Source organism: Botrytis porri (assembly GCF_014898465.1).
Source record: "Botrytis porri strain MUCL 3234 chromosome Unknown BPOR_003, whole genome shotgun sequence".
In the NCBI taxonomy this organism is placed as follows: Eukaryota; Fungi; Ascomycota; class Leotiomycetes; order Helotiales; family Sclerotiniaceae; genus Botrytis; species Botrytis porri.
In genome coordinates this window covers 655386-677169 of record NW_024066077.1, presented here as the reverse complement: position 1 = coordinate 677169, position 21784 = coordinate 655386, and the positions used below count along the sequence as shown (strand labels likewise).

At 42.0% G+C, this 21784-nt stretch overlaps 5 protein-coding genes across 5 annotated transcripts; 1 reads left to right on the top strand and 4 right to left on the bottom strand.

Annotated features, from left to right (window-relative positions):
* Positions 1-1595: 1595 nt before the first annotated feature.
* EAF01_002281 (uncharacterized protein) lies at positions 1596-3152 on the bottom strand (the record flags this gene model as incomplete). The annotated part of the gene is made up of 8 exons (XM_038910533.1): positions 1596-1638; positions 1784-2206; positions 2271-2414; positions 2471-2539; positions 2614-2630; positions 2715-2771; positions 2837-2951; positions 3133-3152. 8 exons carry the CDS (start codon positions 3150-3152, stop codon positions 1596-1598), a joined length of 888 nt encoding a protein of 295 aa, XP_038773455.1.
* A 7640-nt stretch (positions 3153-10792) lies between these two features.
* EAF01_002280 (uncharacterized protein) lies at positions 10793-11457 on the top strand (the record flags this gene model as incomplete). Its single annotated transcript, XM_038910532.1, has 2 exons — positions 10793-11165; positions 11266-11457. The coding sequence occupies exons 1-2, from the start codon at positions 11097-11099 to the stop codon at positions 11455-11457; spliced, it is 261 nt and encodes an 86-aa protein (XP_038773454.1). The 5' UTR covers positions 10793-11096.
* A 1761-nt stretch (positions 11458-13218) lies between these two features.
* On the bottom strand, positions 13219-13458 carry EAF01_002279 (uncharacterized protein; the record flags this gene model as incomplete). The annotated part of the gene is made up of 1 exon (XM_038910531.1): positions 13219-13458. The coding sequence occupies one exon, from the start codon at positions 13456-13458 to the stop codon at positions 13219-13221; it is 240 nt and encodes a 79-aa protein (XP_038773453.1).
* Positions 13459-15063: 1605 nt separating this feature from the next.
* EAF01_002278 (uncharacterized protein) lies at positions 15064-17737 on the bottom strand (the record flags this gene model as incomplete). Its single annotated transcript, XM_038910530.1, has 3 exons — positions 15064-17007; positions 17068-17608; positions 17700-17737. 3 exons carry the CDS (start codon positions 17735-17737, stop codon positions 15064-15066), a joined length of 2523 nt encoding a protein of 840 aa, XP_038773452.1.
* Positions 17738-19527: 1790 nt separating this feature from the next.
* EAF01_002277 (uncharacterized protein) lies at positions 19528-20313 on the bottom strand (the record flags this gene model as incomplete). The annotated part of the gene is made up of 1 exon (XM_038910529.1): positions 19528-20313. The coding sequence occupies one exon, from the start codon at positions 20311-20313 to the stop codon at positions 19528-19530; it is 786 nt and encodes a 261-aa protein (XP_038773451.1).
* Positions 20314-21784: the final 1471 nt, after the last annotated feature.

Genomic DNA, 21784 nt, shown 5'->3' with positions numbered 1-21784 from the left:
GTATCTAGGTATAGCCAAGTAAGTAAGCAAGCAGATGTGAATAGATAGACAGATAGATAAATGCACAAATAGACAAATGTGCAATAATTCCCTCCAATATAGATAGGGTACCTAAAAGGAGAGCCAAAATAAAAGATACATCGGATGTTTTTCGAACCGGGTTTATAGATCCGTCTTTTCATCGATCCATTCGTCCATTACTACCATCCATCCACCCATCCATCCATCTTTCAATCAAATCCCGACCCAATCCATGCCAGATCCTATGCGTGCATGCACGTGCGGTAGGTATATGCAGTTGGAATTCCAAATCATCTTCAACAAAATTTTGGGGGAAAAAAGCCTGCGAGAGGGATATCATCAAAAAATCGATATGCAATGCTTATGCAGATATTATTTAGAAAAATTGAACAAGAATCCACGTGACAGGAAAAAAAAAAACCAACAAATGAATCAAGCCATCCAAATGGAAGGAGAAGATAGTAACAAAAAAATGCATTGGGGTATAATCGTTAAAAAGCTGCAGACGAATCCAAAAGTAGAGCACGTGCTAATCGTCTACTTCTAACCATGTACCCAGTGTCCACCAACTGAGGAGTAAATCCAATCCTTCTAAACTTTTCAATACTAAATACGGAAATTGTAACTTTTTTTTTAAAAGAAAATGCTGAGAAAGAAGTGTGAGAAGTAGGAGTAAGCAAGCCTATGTATCTGTATGTGTATGTCACATGTATGTGCACATTTATTGGTGTTCCGTGCGTCGGCTGCACTCTCATTGTTGACTCTCGCTACCATATCTCGGATCTTTAATGATGAGACAAAATTGACCAATCAATTGTTCTTTCTCATCCGTTGAAATTAAAAAATGTAACCTTCATGAGTAGTGCAACGGCCAGCACATTCTTTTCCTCATTTTCCACCATACAACCGACACGTCAGAAACCACAGTTAATTTGGTATTTTAAATTACCAAATTCTGTAGTATGCAGTCCAAGAATTGTCGGGTTCATGTCGTGCTGCGCCTCTCAATTATACCAAGGCTTCGTGTAACCCAGTCCCACTACGCTTTAGGCAAGCTTGACCCGAAATCTTGGGAGCAACAGTCTGCTGTGTTTGTACTCGGGCCAATCCACGATTATGCCCGCCACACTTCATACACGCTTCGGTCCGCCCCTTCCCTTGAATATCCTATAAGAATTGAAGTATAGATTGCCACCCAAACTTCGCCGTCCTCTCATATGATCCTTTGCGGATGTACCTAGCATTTTCGGTCAATCAGCCGTGGGTACATTAAATCCCCAACAACTCTCAATGTCGATCCATATTCCTGCAGGCGCTTAGAGGGTGCATATAATATGCGCGCGCATCCAACAATAATGCGCATAAATTTCCATCCCATAAATTCATTCATCATCCGTCCGAGCCTCAAAAGCGCGCCAGGCCGAAAGGCAAGGTTCGGAATGAAAAGCTGGACTAAAACCCTGGTTGAAATTGATCGCAATATCCGAAAAAAAACTTAAAGTTCGCTGATCCAAACCACATTGACCAATCGGTCTTCGTTTGTAATCTCCAACCTCTTGAAACCCCAAAGATGTCTATGAAGGGGGTTTGACCGGTGCGCGTGCAGTCCATACATGCCTGAATTACAAATAAGTTAGTGAACTCTTAATACTCTCAATGAGGCCGTGCAATATCGGATTGAGAGTTCGAATTGAGTTGTTTAGTATTCCCAAAAAGCCCCGGTGAACTCTTGGAAAATCTAACCATGAGGGAGAAGACTCACAAATTATTATAAGCGCGGATTTTCCTATTGCAAATATCTCTCCTCACTTCTGTAATCAGCCTTGTGACATCATCTTTCGTCCACCCATATATTCTGTGCATAGGTCCAAGCGTCATTGCTTCTAGTCCCTGGGTGAGGGCCAGATTGTACCATCTTGCAACATCCTTTTCTTGTGGATCATCGGGCCAGGGATTGAGAGGAATTCGTATCACTTCTTCTTGAATATCGAGAAATTCTTCTTTTTGAAGCATTGCTCGAATCTCGGTATTATAAGCTAGAGGTCGAAAATTGCGCCGAGTAGCTTCGAAAAGGTTCCGCGCCCACGTAGCCAGCGCCGAGTCAGCTGGAATGTCCCCGAAATCTGAGCGAGGAGTAAAATCTATTTCAACCTGCTCAAAACGGCCTACCTGAGGCTTGAGATACCTTACAACGTTGTATTAGCTCAAGTCGTGTATTGTAGAAGGGGGTTGAGATGAAGAGGCCTTACCTGCGGACCTTTTGGTATAATGCAGGCCAGCTGTTAATGCTCCCGGAAAGCATCCGTATATGAACCATATCCCACGACTCAACTTCGAGTCCCCACCAAGGTGATTCTATATCTCTTTGGAAAAACTGTAAATTTTCGGGGATACTGGAGTGATGCTTAGTATATACTGTTGCTCGAAGGAAAGATTCGTGAATTCTTACGTTGGAGGTTGTATTCTAGCTAGGTCAAGCCCGAGAACTTCACCTGTACCCATATCTGAACCATATTTGCTATATACCGAATTTGTCAGTCCCTTGGATTTGCAGACTTTATGGCCTCAAATGAGACAAAATCTTATTCTTACTCGGCCATATCAATCGCCTATATTCCGGTGCCCGTCCCTAAGTCCAAAATTCGTGGCCCATCATAATTGTTCGTGAACGTGGTATTCCTAGAGTGTAATACACCTCCCATTGCGACTTCGAAAAATTTGTGAAATATATCCATCCGGTCCTTTTCATCCTGTGAATGTATATCAGCATTTGGTCGTGTGCAATATCCCACCTAGAAACACCCGGCGCATTTACCTCGTCGCAAGGAAACATGTATTTTCCTTTGTGTAGTCCATGATACAGGCGTCCATTTTCAATGTAATCGGGTGGAGGCTCTTGGAAAGCCGCAGGAGGGGCAGGAGAAAGTGATCTATGTAATTCAGTTCCGTCAGCGCATGCGTAAATTCTGAGATGTAGAGAGCAACAACAGAGAGAATGCAGCCCACAATCTCATTTAATAGTTGCCGATACGATTGGCATGTGCGAAAGCTTCTGCTGATATCCAGGGAGCGGTTGTGAGAGCAGAGGGCAACGGAGAAAGAAGCACGTACCCATTGTTAGCCATGGCCATTGCAACAATCATTAAGTAAATTCTGGTTCGAGATCTATTGTCGCGAACAGCCTTTTGCTTATTCTGCTAACTTTAGAGCATAGGTGAAGCTTTTCTATTGCGATACTAAAATGCTGCTGTCGAATTCTTCTTCAGCATGTGCCGGTCGATTGGAAATGTTGAGGGAAATTCAGATGGTTTATATTGCCATGCAGCCACTATATTCCTGGAGTATGTCGCCTGTATTCTGCTTCTTGAGCTCCTGTCTGCCGGCTGACTCTGGTATTCGACCTGAGTAATCTGATATATGACTGCGTCTCATGGAAATGCAAAAATGCTTCTCGAATGATGTTGATCTAGGTATTCTAAAGAGGAGCCGCGTGGAATTGTGGTACTGGTGGTAGGAGTGTCCAAACTATGATTGAATTACTTATAGGTTCGAGCTTGTTCTTACTAGTTACTAGTTAGTTACCTGGCGGCGGTAAAGCAAGCTATTTTGACTTTTTTTTTATGGCCCCTGTCGTGCTTCGCCGTAACTGTCTGTAGTAACTTTTTTTTTTAAGTTAGGGCGTACAGGTGACGGGTAACGCCCGTGGATAATGGTAATGCCAGTGATGTATCTCGGCTCTGGGGTTCGAATTCGTAAGTTTGATAGGGTTCAAGGGTCGAATTAAGTGTCAATGGCTTGTCCAGTGGTTGGCTGTGGTGGTGGGTTGTGGTGGTGAATGGGTGGTCAATGTTGACCATCGGTGATAGATGGTGGAGAATGGTAGTCAACGGCAGCAAATAGCAAAGAATGATGACGATGGTGACGATGATTGACAGGTTGTGAGTTGGATGTGTGATTGTCAATTAGATGTTTGGTTGTCAATTGTATATTTGGTTGTCCGGTGTATATTTGGTTGTGTATTTAGTTGTGGATTTGGCTGTGATATGATTATGAAAAGTTCTACTAGGAAGGTCTGTAGAAGATGTAATTGAATACTTTGTAGACCCACCACAGACAGCTCCAAGAGGACAGAGCGCTGGAGATGAGACGAGACGAGACGAGATGAGATGAGTGAAAGATAGAGTGAAAGATAGAGTGAATTTAGAAAACAACGACCCTGATTCTTGCAAGCATAAATAGATGGCCTTGGGGAAGACAATGATCGACAGTTCCCAAATTTTCGAAATCCAATAATATCCTAACAATCCATATTTTAAATGGTCCTAAGCTCCGGAAAAGCTGGGAGAAGTTTCAGAAAGTTCTGTTTTGAAAGAAATATTGGGTCGAGTCGAATATATGGTATTGGATTGGTTGTATGTGCGTGCGTATGGATGTATGGATGGATGGTATGGATGTACGGAGTATGTATACCTGGGTAGAGATGGAGAGCTTGTTTTGTATTTTTGGTCGCGGTACTTTGCTTCCCATCCCCCACTTCTGCTAGGTGGTATTCCAAAATGGGATTCTTGAGGTGGTATTCCCAAATTCCTCGAGTAGAAACCTTGTGTACGATAGTTTGCTGAACTATGACCTGTATAGTGTGCAGTGTACAGTGTACAGTGTGCAGTGATTGCAAGGTTACTTCTGTCCTGTCCTGTCCTGTCTTGTCTTGTCTTGTACTTCAATTGTTTCCGTACGATCGTTGTGTGACACCGCCAACGATGTGTATGGTCCCACGCCTAGATTGCCAATCAAGGAGGAAGGGAACAAGAGGTAGAAGAGGCAATTGATTCTCAACTTCCTTCCCCAAGATTCTTGGAACGGGATTGGTACAAGAGAGGAAAGAAATGAATAAAAAAATTGAATAAAAAATGATGATAGGGGATGCTGGTAATAGTAGTCGTTCTTCGGCAAGTGCGTGCTCAGTAGTAAGGAGTGCTAGACGTTTGGAAGTCTAGCCAAAGAGTACTTGTGATATCAATCGTGGGGAAAGAAGATGAAAAGATCGAAGCTGCAATTCAATAGACAACGTGGTCTATGGCAATGCATCTTTCTGGCTACAATCTTGCACTACTTATAGGGAGGTCGAAGTCATCATCAGTGGGGTTAGAAAAGTCACCAAAAAAGAAAGATGGATTACTTGATTGGGTACTATGTTGGCAAGAGACATATTGTTGCTATTAGTACTTCTTGTATTGTGTACAACGCTTCACTCACTCACTCACTCACCCACTCACTCATGACCCGTATCAGCACCAGCACCACCTCCACCATGCAAATATCTCTTTTCTTAGCTATTATTGTTGTCATTCTAGAGTTTGACACCGTGAATACCACTACCATTGAGATATTCAAGAAGGTTCCGTCTGCCAAACAGAATCTCAACGCCACTCGATTGCATTTGTACGAGAGGCACAGAGAGGAATGAGTAGCTAGCAAATGCCTACCAGACATGAATTGTCAAGGTACAATACAAACTCTACCATTATAGTGGTGTATGAGTGTACTGAATATGGTTAAAATATGGGCTATCATATGCAGAATGTATGTCGAGTTCATTGACAAAATTAGAATCGATTATCTTGATTTAGAGATCTAAATTAACTAGAACAGCTGGCTGCTCGCTGGTCGTTGTTACAGACCTAGGTCGAGGGTGATTGTACATAGTACCCCTTGGTGACTTATCCAACATTTTTTATCTCGAGTTTGTTCCAATTCCCCAATCAGACATCTTAACTCTGTCTTATCCTCCAATGATTTCCCCTCACACCTGATCCCTTACCAGACCTCCAAAGTTCCAAAACCTACATCATACCCTAGATTGCAAGCATCAAGCTACATCATTTCGTTCCATGTTCCTTACTATTCTACACCTTGTCCCATGCTGGTAGGTATCGGAAGATTGTACCACAAGGATCCAAGTGGGCGGAGCCGGGATAAAATTAGCGGCACAACTTACCGTTCAAGCCTCGTCTCACTAATTCTTCCTCCCTTAAATAGCTAGCTACTATTCATATCTTGCTTGGTGGTAATGATTTTTGGGATACTGCGTGAAAAGTAGAAACCAACAGTCTTCCAACTCGGATGGTCTCAATCATCAAACCCCGGAAATATTGTACTGTATTGGTAATCTTCTGCATACTTATCTATACTTTAAATGTCTAATACTTATCTTTTTTGGCGGTACCTCAGTTGCTTACATTATATGATTTTAGCTGGTAGGTACGATGTAAATATACTAAACGAAATTACCGGTTGACTAGGTGAACTCGGAGCGTATCTTGCGAGCGAGATGGAATCAGTAAATGGATTAGCTTCGCCGCTAAAACCTTGACAGGAGTGGATAACAAAAGAGTGATGAACATTGAACTCAGAATAACTTGAGATTATTGGATCAAATCATTACGATGTAAAATAATGTAGTCATTGCGGGTGCCAGTGAAGTGTATTTTAGGTAGTTTTGGCCGGTACCTTGGTGTGCACAGATATTATGTGAAACCCTTACCGAAAATTTAATACTGTTCTTGAGCTCAGAGCCCAGGTGTAATTAAGGAGATACCTATTTAGTACATAAGACGTAGGTGATATGGTTGATAAGTGGTATGTGTGTACCCTCGTAATATTCTATAAAGATACTAAAATGAATGAAGAAATGATATCATGTTCGAATACATCGATGACATCCCCCGTTGCAGCTTATACCGAATTTAGGAGACAAAATGCTTAACAGGTTCAGAATATGTACTGATACAACCATTAACCGATGACAGACGAATTCATCATTTGTTTGGTTTTATCCAAGAATATTGTTGTGATTCTGTGAGATGATAAACTATTCACAGAAATAGAGTGCTTGATATTCATCCTCCTCTCATATCTCTCATGTGTCTCTCTCCATTGAGGTTGCTGCACATGTTGTAAAACACACATAGTTATATATATGTGTACATATACATTTTACACTTACACATACATATATACACACACCAGATCCTCATTCCCGGAAGATTAATATCGATTTTCAATTCAATATCATTTCCGTCTTGGAACGTAAGACTAACATGATTGGATATTGGTGAACCCTCTAGAATGTTTCGCAGTGGTCCCATTGCGATGGTTCAGTGATTTAGTGGATCGAGAACAATGAAGAGTTTGGCGATTCTACAAAATGTGGGAGCACAAGGGCTCGACTTTCCGTTCTTACATCTGTCCATCTTTGCATGGTTCTTTCAAGCATAATCCTTTTTCGTGTGGAATTTATCCGGTGCTAATAGACCTAGTGTATACCACTTTTAAGGTTTCAACTTACTCGACGACAAGCTTACAGGCTTTAACATCAGATAATCTATCCACGTGCCTAGGTAGATGCACATCAGCACCGGTCTCTACCTACGCTTTTCTCAGATAAACCTGGCAAATATCTTTTAAATCGTTGAAAAAGACGGTCATCCCACTCTTACGCCTCAAAAGTCAAGACACACCTAGGTAGCATCTCCAACCAAATTGTGAATTGTTAATAATCTTTAATCCCGCCTCTTTTGAGCCAATGGCAGTACTTACCTAGAAACCACCGTTTCTTTTTTCGATCGTTCCTCAAGACTAACGCTTTCAAGACCAGTAGTCAAAACCTCCAAGACACCAACAGGTTTACTCAATCTTCACATTTGCCTTTTTCGACTTCGTGCTGATCATACTCTCCACTTGTACTTGAACCGAACAAAACGCATTTCTGGAATTAGATGTGAGTGACCTTGAGAATCCTGGAAATGAAATTTAATACATCGCGATTCAATCATGGTTCAAAGCTCGAACCTTATCAAGTCTCCTTGTGCTAATTCGTTACATCTACCATCGGCGCTAGCATTCACATTTCACCCGCACCTTTGCGTCACGTCGTACATCGCATTGCGCGCTACTTTCAAATACCAACAGCTGTCAGCGCTTACAAGGAAAATAAGCAAATCATCTTTTAACAAAATAAGTAAACTCTTCTTACCGCCATTTCACAGAGAAAAGGAACTCTATCGAATTCCAGCAGTCTGGTTACCCCCTGCGGACGTTTCATTCATGGCCAAAAACTTCCTGAACAATATTCACAAGAGCTTGTCGGTGTAAGCCTCATTTCCACGCTTTCGAAAGCTGAAATGTGGTGAAGATAACCCCGAATACGATCCCTTTGATGTGAGCATGCAAAAAGTGCGGGAACCCGTGGAGAAGGGTCACATTTTGATGTCAAGATGACAATGAACCCCCCAGAAAAGTCGACCACAAGTAAGATTTTACCATCATATCACACCGCTCGAACTTCAACAAAAGCAATATTGCACATCTTTCAGTTAAACCATGTTTCAATACCTATACTCGGACGTGTTATTCTTTACATCACGTCGTATCTCGTCGTGTAGCCCCTAAAGCGGGCTTCGGCTATTCAATCACGACAATCACGCTTGAGGCTCGCTATTATAGGATAGATACAATATAGAATATGGTAAGGAACAATATACACTACTGTAAAAATCCACGTATACAAATGAAAGACTAATCTCGCTATATGTATTCAGAATACCTACTTTTGCACCAGGACTCCTAATAATATCCGAACCATCAGTGACCAGACCTATTTTGGTCTTTCCCTTTCCCCGTTTCCTTTCTCCCACTTTCCTTCTCAAGAATAGTGGGAATTTATGTGAATCAAACTATCTCCACTTTTGGGGACGACCCGACAGTTTGGTAACAACTAATGTGGAGGATCCCGCGGTACAGGGTTATTAATGTGTTTGAAAGTAGTCACATGGGCCACCCACCGTCACTTACTTATTATCACCCACCCACCTTTTAGGAGTGAGGCGCCTTATCCGAAATGCTAGGGAGTCATATATGTCATAATGTACCATATATTAAAGGGAGATAGACGACCCGAAGATTAGAAAGAGATACCGTCCGAGGTACCAAAATCCCAGCTGGACTGATCACTTCGCTGACCTAGATAGGTACGTACTAGGTAGTTCTAACAAAATTTGAAGGATCAACCGAACTCTTAGGTATCAAATCCTTGTCTAAGTTCGAGTCAATCAAGCCCACATTTCTCTGCTCAGCTTGTCATCTCTTGTCACTACTATCTAATCAATCTGCAAGACTTGACTTCCTACCACCAAAAAGCTCCAAATTCTAACCATCATTTCGGGCCCGGAAACGTGTCATGGATAATTGTACGTGTTGAGAATTTGTGAATCATATTGAGTAGAAAAGAACAAAAGGACTAATGAAAACTGACCACTGGATCATTCTGCAACATAGTACACTCTCCTGTCAAACGTCACAATCAGCGCCTTCAAAGCAATCATGTCTTGTTTGGCTGAAGACGAATAATGTCCGCACCTACCACCAATCTATTTTATATGGTGTAAGCTATTTCGTCTTAGGATGTCGTTATTTGGAGAAGCTATGAATTCATGACCAATTCTGGAAGAAGGTGGAGTCAAATCCAACAGGGATATACTTTTCAAGGACCATGGAGCTGGGTTTGTATTCCATCAGACAACATTTGTGGCTAATGAGTACAACGCGAGAGGGAATAGTTGAGATCCGATAACAGTCCCAATTGCAACTCGATGTCTCAGAATATACGGTACAAAATTTGTGACAGAGGCGTTGATCACATCCTTTCTTTTTTTCTCTTGAATCATTCCCCACAACAATGTTGTCTCAAACAACAGCTCTAGAACATGATGTAATATAACTGAAACCAGACAGACTTGACTGTAAGGCTAGAAAAGATTCGTATTTAGTCTTTCTCTACACATGCAGCCTCCCGCATCACCAAGCCAGAGTTCCAAGGCACTCAACGGACCAACACTTTTCCAGTATTTTTATTACTGTTCTTCATGGTGTAATATTCTCTTCTCTTAAAAAGAGCGTGTAAAACATCGTTCGAAGTGCAATCGCAATCTAGTAATCATATGTCGAATTTATGGAGTGTGCAGCTCAACGAATCCATTGGTTGCTGCTTGATCCCTCACTTCCGGCGCCAACAGTTGGATAAAGAACCCAAGATATGCGACCTCATTTCTGGCCAATTCCCACCAATGGCTTCCTGGTAAAAGAGATCTGATTGGCAGTACCAGGTATCTGGAATTGCTTTGTGCCAGCATACAATACAACACTTCCACCCTAGCCTCCCAGTTTCTTCAATCCTGTCCCAATTGAGTACCACACTATTATAATTCTGAGATACCCTAGTATGTCCACCTCGCGTATGGAGACAGTAAGTCAAAAGAGAGGGTTTCTTATTCGTGTCATCAGATGTAACCCTAGACAATCTCGTGATTGGCTACTATACAGTACCGACACTCTGGTACGGAGGGAATCTTATCCTTGTTGAAGGAAACTTCAAGCGTCAGCCGGTCTAATGTTCGCCCTCCAAAAATATACGATTGGTCGCCATAATAGATCTAGAATACGCCTATTATGCACAGAAGCCTGTGGCGTGTCTAATTGGTGTGGCTGCACGTATATCTTCTGATTGGTGCATGCTCGGCATATCAAGCCGCAATGGTCGGTTCGCACCGCGCTTAGCCAAGGGGAGAATACGGTGAGATGTCAGCATTATCATTCAGCCCTGCATCTAGTGTAACCATACATTAGCACTACCGGAGCAAGCTCTTTCCTCGAGGTTACCAGCTGAAAGAGCAACCTGGACCGAGGATGCTTCTCCAATGTACATCATAATCAATCTCACCTGCAACCAATTTAACGCCCAAACATTACATGGATATTGGGACTATACGAACAATGTACACGGATATTCTTGCAGAATTTCGACTAATCGTAGGAAGCATTATATCTCTACCATGCAATGTATGTCAGAAACCAAAGCTTCTGATACCCCCACGCATTCCTTTATAATCTTCAGACAACAGAGATAGCCAACCTATCGGACAATTTGGCGATTTTATCCCCGTTTGCTACAGCCACGTGGATCTCTCCTCAGAGAAGATTCTCCAAAGCATGCAGAATAATATATTTATCTATGCAAGATGAATCTATATCCTCGGACTTATGCCTACTTGCAAACCGATTTCCAAGCATCTCAAATAGTCATCCAAGTGAGCATCGGCGACCTTTCATCTGACTCATCTTCCGGCTTACACAGTACAGTTAAACAACTTTGGTTGATCTCAAATAATACTACATCTCTCTTCTAAGACTGACGGTCTCACCACTTACAATAGAATATGTGGGGTTTTCCGAAACGAGACAACAGGAACAAACACTCGGGTCTACGCCAAGTCACCTTCTGCACCGCTGGCTCACACGTGGCTTCGACTTCCCGTCATGAACAATGGGCATCTCGATCCGCCTTTCTGGTCATCGCTTACAGTATCCATAAAGCTTTAGACACTCTTGCGCATTTCCATCATCTTTGAGCTTCTGCTGAGAAAACTCAAATGGGGCGCGGCTGCAGTGTGATACAACAAATATTCATCACTTTGTCGTAAAAGGCGTTTTGGTCAATGGAAGAAGACACGTCAATATTGTCATTTTCGTCATACATGACGAAGAAATTCTAAGTGGAATCGATGATGCGCCTACCTTTCTGTCGATGGCTGCGTCACTGGGAGGGAAAGCATCTCATACCGTCTCACTGGCTTATCACTCGGACCCGAACCGAATTTTCGGAAATGAATTCTTTAGATGCAATATGGCGTGTCCTTTGCTGTTTCAGCCCCATGTTATGATATCAATTGAATCAACCATGCCCCTCTTTTCACGTACTTTGACGTACTCTGTCTCTGTTCAAGATTCTTGTTGTTTTCTCGTCTCCATCATAAGAAGTGAATACGATAGCTCCCTAGTCTAGTGGATAGCGATATATTGGACACCTTGATTGTTACAAATTCTCTCGTTGTCATGAATAACAGGAATAAGATGACACGTCAAGATAGGAAGGTTGGTAAGGAGAGGTATCTTGATTGTATTTGATACATCTTTTCGAGGAAATATGAAATGCATGCTCCACAAATTGATACCACACTCATTCTCCTTCGTTCTCCTCATTGCGATACTTGATTTGCCTCCCTATGGAGAGAAAAGCCTCGAAAATAAAGATATCGCGGGATTGTTGAGGAATTTTAGCTTTATGATCTCTCTTCTCCATCTTTTACACAACACAAGCTGCGTTACATCTGCATATATTCTCTAAACCCTCAGCTACAGGGAATAATTTCCTACATGACCATATAATTATGTTAACGGTTTTTGGAACAAAGGTAGAAAACGGCATTCTCCACTGTTCTCACTCTACTTTCGGCGTTATAGCTGCTCTTGATCTTCGTACACTTTCATAGATTATATTTCACATGTCAAGGTAGCTTAGCAGCTCAATATCACCAGTTCATACAAATCTTCATTACTCTTTGAAACTCTTCCTAACCACATCAGACTACCCGATGATTAAACCAGAAAGTCTTTTCATGTTTCCCCGAATAGAAATAATGTAAGCAAGTAAAAAATAGATCTGAAACTTAATCTCTTACTATACCACTTATTAGTACAAGTAGAAATGCTGAAATGCAGCTAAACACATAAAAATTCTTAACATTATACCTAGTTACTTTCTATCAGACTCTCGTCCATATCGATATATTCCAATATATAACAATTCACAACAAAAGAACAGACAAGAAATCTTTACCCAAAACTTCATCTGTGATATTCATTTAAGCACCACCACCACCCTTTTTTCGTACATACATGTATTGCACAACGTATCCTCAATTTCCTTTCTTATGCGCACAAGATTTCGACCCTTTCGCTTCCTAGTTCCTGGAAATCGCCATATTTTTTTAAAAAAACCTCACGAGATTGATATTTACTATCCTATCCTATCCTATTGGATCCTTCTTTTCATATCATATGTCCAAATCATTTCTCATCCTTAAAATATCATAACAGTAAAACCTTTGCTTCTTATCATATTCTCCTCAAATTTGCGTTTCCTGCTGTCCTTGTGTTTTGAATCTGGGACCTATGGTATTCATTCCTCTTTATTTACCGCCCTGATAACTCCTCTGCCCTACCCTATTCGCCCCCTCCCAGCCTCCCGTCTTCTCCTCTCCTCTCCTTTTTTCTCCTATTCCCCTCCTCTCCTCTTCCCCTCTATCTCCTCCTCCTCTCCTCCTCCCTCTCCCTCTCCTCCCTCCTCCTCTTCTCCTCCCTCACCGCCTCACACTCCGGACACTCCTCCTGAAACGTCGTATACTCCATACTGTAAAACCTACACTCCCTCGAAAACTCCGGTAGATTATCTCGACAATTATCATTCTGTCTCATTGTCACCGCGTCGGATTCGGGCTTCCTATGCCCGCATTTGTATTCCCAGGCCCATTCGGTGCACATTTCTGCAGGTTGAGGGGGTTGGGGTTTATGGGAGTCGAGAGTGGAAGTGGTGGTGGGTGGTTGGTGGTTGATGGTTGGAGGTTGTGGGTGAAGTGATGTTCGTGATGGTAGGCTTGTGATGGCAAATTTTGAATGGTAAATTCGTAGTGATGAATTCGTAGTAATAAAGACTGAATAAATTCGTAGTACCAACTGCGTACTCATACACCCAAAAAGTACAAGAAATCCAAGCCCTTATTCCCAATACCTTTATCCCCAAACTAACTCACTAACTTACTAACAACCCAATATCTTTGATCCTTTGACTCAGAAATGTTGAATTATGACTGCGTACAGGTATTCAATCTATGCGCAATGTATCTGACTGTGCTTTTCGATATCCGATTCCAGGTAAATAATACTATCTCTCTTCAAAAATAACTTTGATATGTGTGTGAGTATCGAATACACAAATTTCCTTTCTTGTCCGAAAACACCAAACAGCAAAAAGGTAATCGATTTTGTATCCCAAAAGAACAAAGAAAATCATTATACCCATCGCATCAAGATCCGCGATCCGAGATCCATTTTCTTTCTTGTTCATTCCTACCTATCTAAATCTAGAACGCGAAGTTTAATTGCTAAGTAGGTATTGAAAAGAGGAGAAAGAAAAAATAAACAAAGACGTCCCGCCTCCACGATTCTTATTCTCATTCCATTACCTGACCTACCTGGGTGATTATGAATGATAAAGTCGAATTCTCGTGCGTTCGAGGAAAAAACATAGGTGGGTAAATGAGTAACATCTTCAGAGAATTCACTCATCATATACCATCTGCCAAGGTACCCCTAAATCATACTCGAAAACTTCACCCAAAAGGAATGGATATTCACAAGCACCCCAATAACCATCATTTCCCCCTAAGAAATTTCTGATCCATAAATACTGCTCATACAATGAAACAAACAGTATGATAGCCATCATTCACGCCATCGAGCTCTCCCGGCAAAGAAATCAAACTATTAACATCCTCAAACGCCTACTCCGTGTGATGATCAAGATCAAAAATCTCTTCCATAAACAGTATTACATAGAAAGATCCAACTTCATCTTTCTCTGCGTTGCTACTCTTCTCAGTGCTAAGAATTTACACATCATCATTACTTTTTGCATTGCCAACATCGATTCCGAAGTCGTTGAAAACATGCCATGATATCTGATTGTATTTTTCCAGATTCTCCAGCCTATAGTGCACAAGAAACTGAGAAGATTATAATATCTGGTATTGATATTGCAGTAATTGGGTATGTATAGCTCGAAATGATTCCACCTAGTCATGATGATAGATCTTCATTCTTTGAGCTAAGCTCTCTTTGGATAACAATGAATTCGTGTGAATGCCAGGCGAAATGATCTCGAAACATACTAGTAGCATCTTGCGTATATTCCCTCAGCTTCGATCCTCATATCAGAACGTAGCTAAAACAAGAGCGATCTCGTCGTCAGAATTGCCATCACAGGGCATTCATTCACGTATTTCATAGCTAACGAGTGAAGCTAGATCTCATCTTATATTAGAACAACTAAATAGAGAATACATAGCAGCAATTACTTGCACTAAAATCTCATTGAATCTTGCGCAAAAGAATCAGATATCCTTCTCGGAGAGGCTCCTGTGTTGCTCGCAGAAAATCCGCCATGAAAGGCCAAGATTTCTCGAGTGATTCCATGCCGTGGGATAGGTCTTGATCCATTCCGTTTTGTCCCACTGAAACCGTATCTTGACTACCCACTGTCGCATCAATACATTGAAAAGCTTCACTCAGATTGGCCCTATCATTCGGTTCAAGATTTTCCGTTGACCGCTTGCTTTCTACCTGTTCTGCTAGGCTTGGGAAATCTTTCAAACGATATTTCCAAGCCGAGTAGGGATGAAAAAATTCCATATGAGTATCCAGAGCAAGCTGGTTTGTATAGCTGCAACGTGTATTACCACACATTGTGATATCCTCAGTACATCGAAAATTAGATAGAGTTCTATCACGATCGTGCGAGCTACGATAATGATCTCTCAGACCCAGCGCTGCAATGTGAACATTTTCTATATGCTCAACAACCCCTTTGTAATCACAGAATGTATTGGATCTACAGGCAGCCAGAGGACAGACAAGTTTGCGAAAACCGTCGTGTTCAATCACACAATGGGTTTGCCATGCTAGGTCTCCAGCTAGGCTTCTATACCAAGTCATCCCGCAGATGTCAATGGGACATGCCCAGCGTGATAACAAAGCTCGAGCGTGTTGGTCGACATCAGTCCCATTTTCAGCCCTTGTGTATGATTTGGCCATGGTCTTGCGTAAAATATCCGAGAGTGTCAAGTATCTTGAATATAACTTTGCTTCGTCACATGGACTTTCCAGCCCCAAGCACACTCGCACAAGCTGATGTAAGGGAAAAATCAAATACTTTCGTTCTTTTGTAATATACCACAAGGGATCTCGATGTGGATTGAGATTTCGACGTTCTTGTATAGCAATCAAGAACTTGTATGCTGGGTAATTCTCTCTCAAATCCACCCATGCGCGAGGTGAATTGGAGATACCATGAACACCTAATGAAGCCAGGAGTATAGTATCACCAATTGCTGCAGATTTAATAGCAGAGACAAATGCCAATGCGCTTTTAGAAGAGTAGCCGTGCATTTTGTTAGTGTTACCTAGGGAGGGAATTGGTGAGTCGTCTTTGTGATCTTTGAGATGTACGGAGTGGATATTGGTATGATCAACTTTGATGTTGAGCAAGTCCATGATATCATCTGATATTGACGCAGCTTTGTTACTCATGTCGTAGATTCTGTCTGGAATATCGGGTGAATCCTTGGAACAAACAACAATGTGCTTAATTGGATTGAAACTCATCCAATGTTTCAGTTCCGGAGAAAGGATATTCTGCTTATGAGATCCGTAGGTTGCGGTAGTGCTATGGTGACTATGAGCTGAGCCAAATTGGTGATTATCAGTGACCCGACACCTCTTCAATGGGTTTTCCCGACTAGGGGAATTCAATGTTAGGTCTACAGTATGCTCTCTCTTTGGGCACTTCCCAGTCGATACTGGTTTCAATGATTTGGGATCGCTTGCGTATCTCTGCTGATTTTGGTGATTTGACGAAGAATCAGATTCAAGAGGGCCTGTTAGATCAATGAAAGATATAGACCTGTGATTAATCGACTCGCTATCGGTCGACGAACGGAGTTGAGAAATTGAGTGTTTGACTTTGGGTTCATCATGAACAATAGGATGACGAGCAAGTGTCATTTTATCTTGCTTATGTTTACCATTGAAGAAGCTGCGTATATTGGGCGAAGCATGGGTAAGTGATATGGTACATTCCAAATCAGGTAGCTTGGTACGATGAGCTTTATTTTCATCTTGCTGCGTAAGACCATCACTGTGCGTCATAGTAATCATCCTAGTAGTGGTGGTCCGATCACATTGAAAGACGCAGCCACGTCTAAGATCGATGTCCTTATTACTCTGAGTGGTAATAGTCTTCTTTTGAGTTTCATTCTAGTTGTTGAATTCAAGAACAGAGAGATGTCTGGGCTCGGTGGCTGAACCACTACGTACAGCGGTGCCTTTATCTATGTCTGTATTTTGTCTGCGTTCTAAATCAGGTAGAATTTTGGAAATAGGTGTGAAAGATGTAGACACAGCTTTCCCATTTTGATGGCTTGTTCTTGGGACCGTAAAATCAGGAAATATTCGAGTCTCATATCCATGACAACCCCTAGTTTCATATATCGAAGGCGTGTAAGGATTCTTTGGAGGATGAAATTCCGTGAATTCATTGTATTTATTATTAAATTGTTCCACTTGGTGGTTCTTGCTACTTAGAAGAGGGCGAGATATATGTTGAGAAGAACTCTCCTGGGGATGCGTATTTATCCTTCCGAAGCCAATTTTGTTTTGTGCTTGCCCCTCATGATACATGTGGGAAGGTTTATTGTCTCCATTGTTCACGTTTTCGGGTAGATAAATGCTGTTGAAGACGTAACATCTTGACAGTTCGATGTTTTTGATAGATTGTTGCTGACCGTTCCCCTTATTACCGTTTGAGATGGGAGTGCCGTCTTTAATAGTAATCGAGTGATCAGATCCCGAACTGGCACTGCGCAAGTTAGTACATGACTCCCTTTTTGTTTCTCAGATAGAAGATTGGGTATGGATTTGAGACGAGGATATATAGAGACTGAAGCAACGCAGATCTTGCTTTATCGACTTCTGCATGATCCCCCATTTCCCTAAACGCTTGACACGGAATACGTGAGCTACCAAGAAGAGTACAAGAAATTGACAAGACGAAATCGCGGTTGTAATAATTCGAACATGACTTGCCTTGCAGAGTGTATCGAATTGAGGAGCGGAAGGTCTGCGTTTGAAACTATCTCTCCTGAATTGACTGGTGGTGTAGATATAGATCTGCCAATGTCAGCGCATCTACTTCGAACCTCAAAATTAGACATAGACTTACTTTATCTTGATTAACTTGAGCGAGATTTGATGTTATGGCAAAGTTGAGAAAGTTTGTGCTTTGAGATTTCTTTACGATCTTGAGAGTGCAGATAGATCGGGCTAAATAATGACAGACTCTAGAGTTTTGCTAGTGGTGATTCGAGACTATGTATTTTGTGAATACTTTATGCGCAAAGAACGACCTAAGAAGAAGTTTTGGAGTCTGCATGCTGTGCTGTCAAATGTAACGAAGAGGGTTGCGATAGGCTGTGCGGTGCCTTATTTCACCAATGAAAGAATGCAGGTTGTTCCTTCCTCGATGTGATAATTTGATTGAGGGAAGGAAAGGGAAGGGAAGGGAAGGGAAGGGAAGGGTAAGAAGGTCCTGTCAGTCCGGGGGTCAGATTAATATTTGAGTCCTTATTTTCACATCAATCCATCTCATAACTCACAAGGGATAGAATGGTGTGGCCAATCAATTAAGTTGTGAAAGTTTGTAACAACTGTACTGCAATGAAGGTCTCGTATCATGTTTCGCTGCTTAATAGATCCTTGAAGAGCTTCTGGAAGAGATTTGACGAGATCTTATGGCGGAGAGCTCCTCGTGGTACGTTGTTTTAGTATGTAGGTAGATAAATATCAATAGTTACAAGTTTTGTTCGGGCGGTCAATCCACTTACCGACATCGCACCCTCATAAATCCAATGAGGATGTTGTACATGGATTTATATTGGGATTTGAGATGCATAGGTTTGAAAGTGGTGAGATCCTAATGCCAATTGTGCTTTCCGCTGTTCGCTTTCACCAATCGTTACTTCCACACACATCTCATTCACTGATGAGACCGTTGCTAATTTATCACTTCACAGATCCCAATTTCTCAACCGTGGTAAGAGGTCAACTCACTGTCGTCTGGTAAAGCAAGATTTCTCGGTTTATTTTTACATTGTTCAATCTATTCCGTATAGCGAGCAGGTGGTATCACCGAAGAGAGAAAGAGATTCACATCACTGAATTACTGAGAAGCCTTGGATTCAATTTGGTTTTTTGGTTTCAATTTGGTATGAACATCTTTCCAACTGCAGGTAAAACAATTTATACATTTCTGCGACACATTCGACATACTGGTTAAACAAAGCAGAAAAAAACAGAATAAACATCAACAATGTGAATAACACCAAAATCACCAAACTCCAAAACGACAACCCACTCTCTGACACTGATATCTCGCGACCCTTTCTCTTTCCACGGAGCTTGGGTTTCTCCGAGGAAAAATCACGGCCTGATCTACCTTGTATGAGATGGTGACTAGAGGATGAAAGTCAGCACATATTCATCCATGAAGTACATAATATCAGGGTGTAAAAACTTACTTGTTCAGTCTATCCTTCTCATGAGAGACGACTTTGTCTGCCACCCAAAATGCAACCTCAACAACACCATCTCTCACTTAACTACCAGCAGTCTATATATCAATGGCTGATAGTGTGAGAGATGGCGCCGTCAGCCACCCAACTGTGATCCCAACGAGTGAATCTTTCGATGTCTGAATAAGACTCAGAGATCAGAAGATTCTTATTCTAGGACTACGATTGGGATCCTTTGCCTCTCTGCCTTCTCCTCCTGCTCCCATTGATCAACAATTTCGTCAGGCACAAATTGTCTCCACCACGGCCAACTGCCCTCGACAAGCACACTATTGCCAGCTTGATGGTGGTCGTTGGGTGCACCACCAACGGGGACAACAAGAGCGGGGGCGACAGGAACAGGCGCAGGAAGAACAGGGGCGAGAGGGGCAGGGGCGAGAGGAGCAGCGGCGAGAGGAGCGGCGGCGGGAACAGGAGAGGCAGGAACGGGAGAGGCAGGGGAGAGAGGAGCGGCGGGAACAGGCTGTTCATCAGCTGCCTTTTCAGTCGCATCCCGTTCAAGAGCCTGGCGTTCAGCAGCCCGCTCAGCAGCCCGTTGAAGTGCCCGGCGGTTAGTCTCCCGACGAGAAGCAGCTCGGCGTTCTCTATCCTGGCGAGCAGCAGCCTCGCGCTCCGCATACCCTGGATCTGGCACTATTGCCACAATGAGGCAATTAGCCAGTGGGGATGCGTAAAGATGGGGGAGATTCTCTTGCATGAGAAACTCCCGGCTTTGGTAGTTCCACACCAGTGGAAAAACCCCGAGAACCACCATTGGTCGGTAATATCTCCCTATACCCGTAGGCACGAGGAGATAACCTCCGGCTGGGAAGTCAACAATATCCCCCATCCTCGCCTCCCTAACTCTAGCCATAGAGCCAGGATTGACCGGTAAGAGCGGCCACTGATCGCCGTAAGCGGCGACATCCTCCCCCAAGCGCTGAATTTGAGCCATTGTATGAATTGTAATGGTCGTAAGTAAAAGAAATAAGCGAAGGTGATTTGTAGAAGGGGTAATTTATTATTCAAAAGTTGATCTAATAAATTATATGGAAGAGTGGGTAAAGAAGTTGATATTGGAAGTATATCAAGAGAAGAAGATGTTTGTAGCTGAGCAAGAAAAGAAATCTCTAAGGACAGAGCACTCAGAGCCGTTATATATAGATAGAATTGAGATTTCCATTTCGACTGGAAATTCTGTGCTATCCTCTTTGGGCAAAAGAACACCATGAAGTTTGCTCTTTCCTGATATCTATTGACTACATAGGAGTTTGATTTAGGGGAAACTTTAATCTGGGTTGGAACTTGGGGAATTTTAGGCGGGATATCTAAAAGTTTATGGGGGGGGACATTGTAGATTATTCATTGAGGAAATAGCGTGGAGATTGACAGATGATCCAATCATGCCAGGAAGGGAAAGAACCTGCCATGGTATGGCTCCACTTAGTACACATCAGAATAAGCTTTATGCGATATGTCGTGCATATGGGGGTTTCAGAATCTAGATCCGATGGAAAATTAGAATCACCTGGAATGTTGAACTTCACTTGGGACATTGAATTAGTTACAGATATTAGTTTACTTTGGTATATTGTATTGTTTTGGGTTGTTGAACTCAGGTCAGACATTGAGTCCATGTGAATTGTTGAACTCATGTTAGATGCTGAACTGCTGTAAAGAATGATACCCATATTGAACTATAAACCAGTCTGAGATATTGACCCAAATTCGAATTCTGTAATGCCTCTGATCATTCAGATCTTTATTTCATTCTGTCAATCCTACTCCTCATTGGATAGCCAAGGCGAAAAGAATATTTTCCCACTAATTCTGACATTCGAGGAGAGACAAGAAGCTAAGGTAATCCTCCAATCACATTTGCACGAGTATGATACAAGTTCTCGAGGCATCACATCTACAGACTATGCAGATCTCGAGTAATGAAAGCATATCATCGGAAATCACATTTTTGCTACGTAAAACTCTGGGAATAGTAAAATAACCAACTTTTCGTTCATAAGACCTTGGACTCTGACTTTCTGAGACCTAGATTACATAACTTTGTGAGATTTCTAACCGCCGCTAAGCTTGAATTCAAGCGCTGGAAGAGTCATGTTTTATTTCACATAGGTTGGAGATATTGCACTATGATGCTGTGAAAATTCTGACGAGCGGAAAGAAATTTCTTCTCAAGTGTACATAGTATGAAACTCAATATGATGGATATCGTTCCACACGACGAAGAGGACAGATTGCAAAGTATAAGCTCTTCATATGACATGAAAAAAAAGATAGTAATGTCATCGATGTATTGCTCCATGACGATAGTAAATGCATCACGAGATTTTTTGCGCGTCTATGAACAATTGTACCTGTGGCGTAGATATGGACAAGTAGCCTTCATGATAGATGTACACTTTCAATAC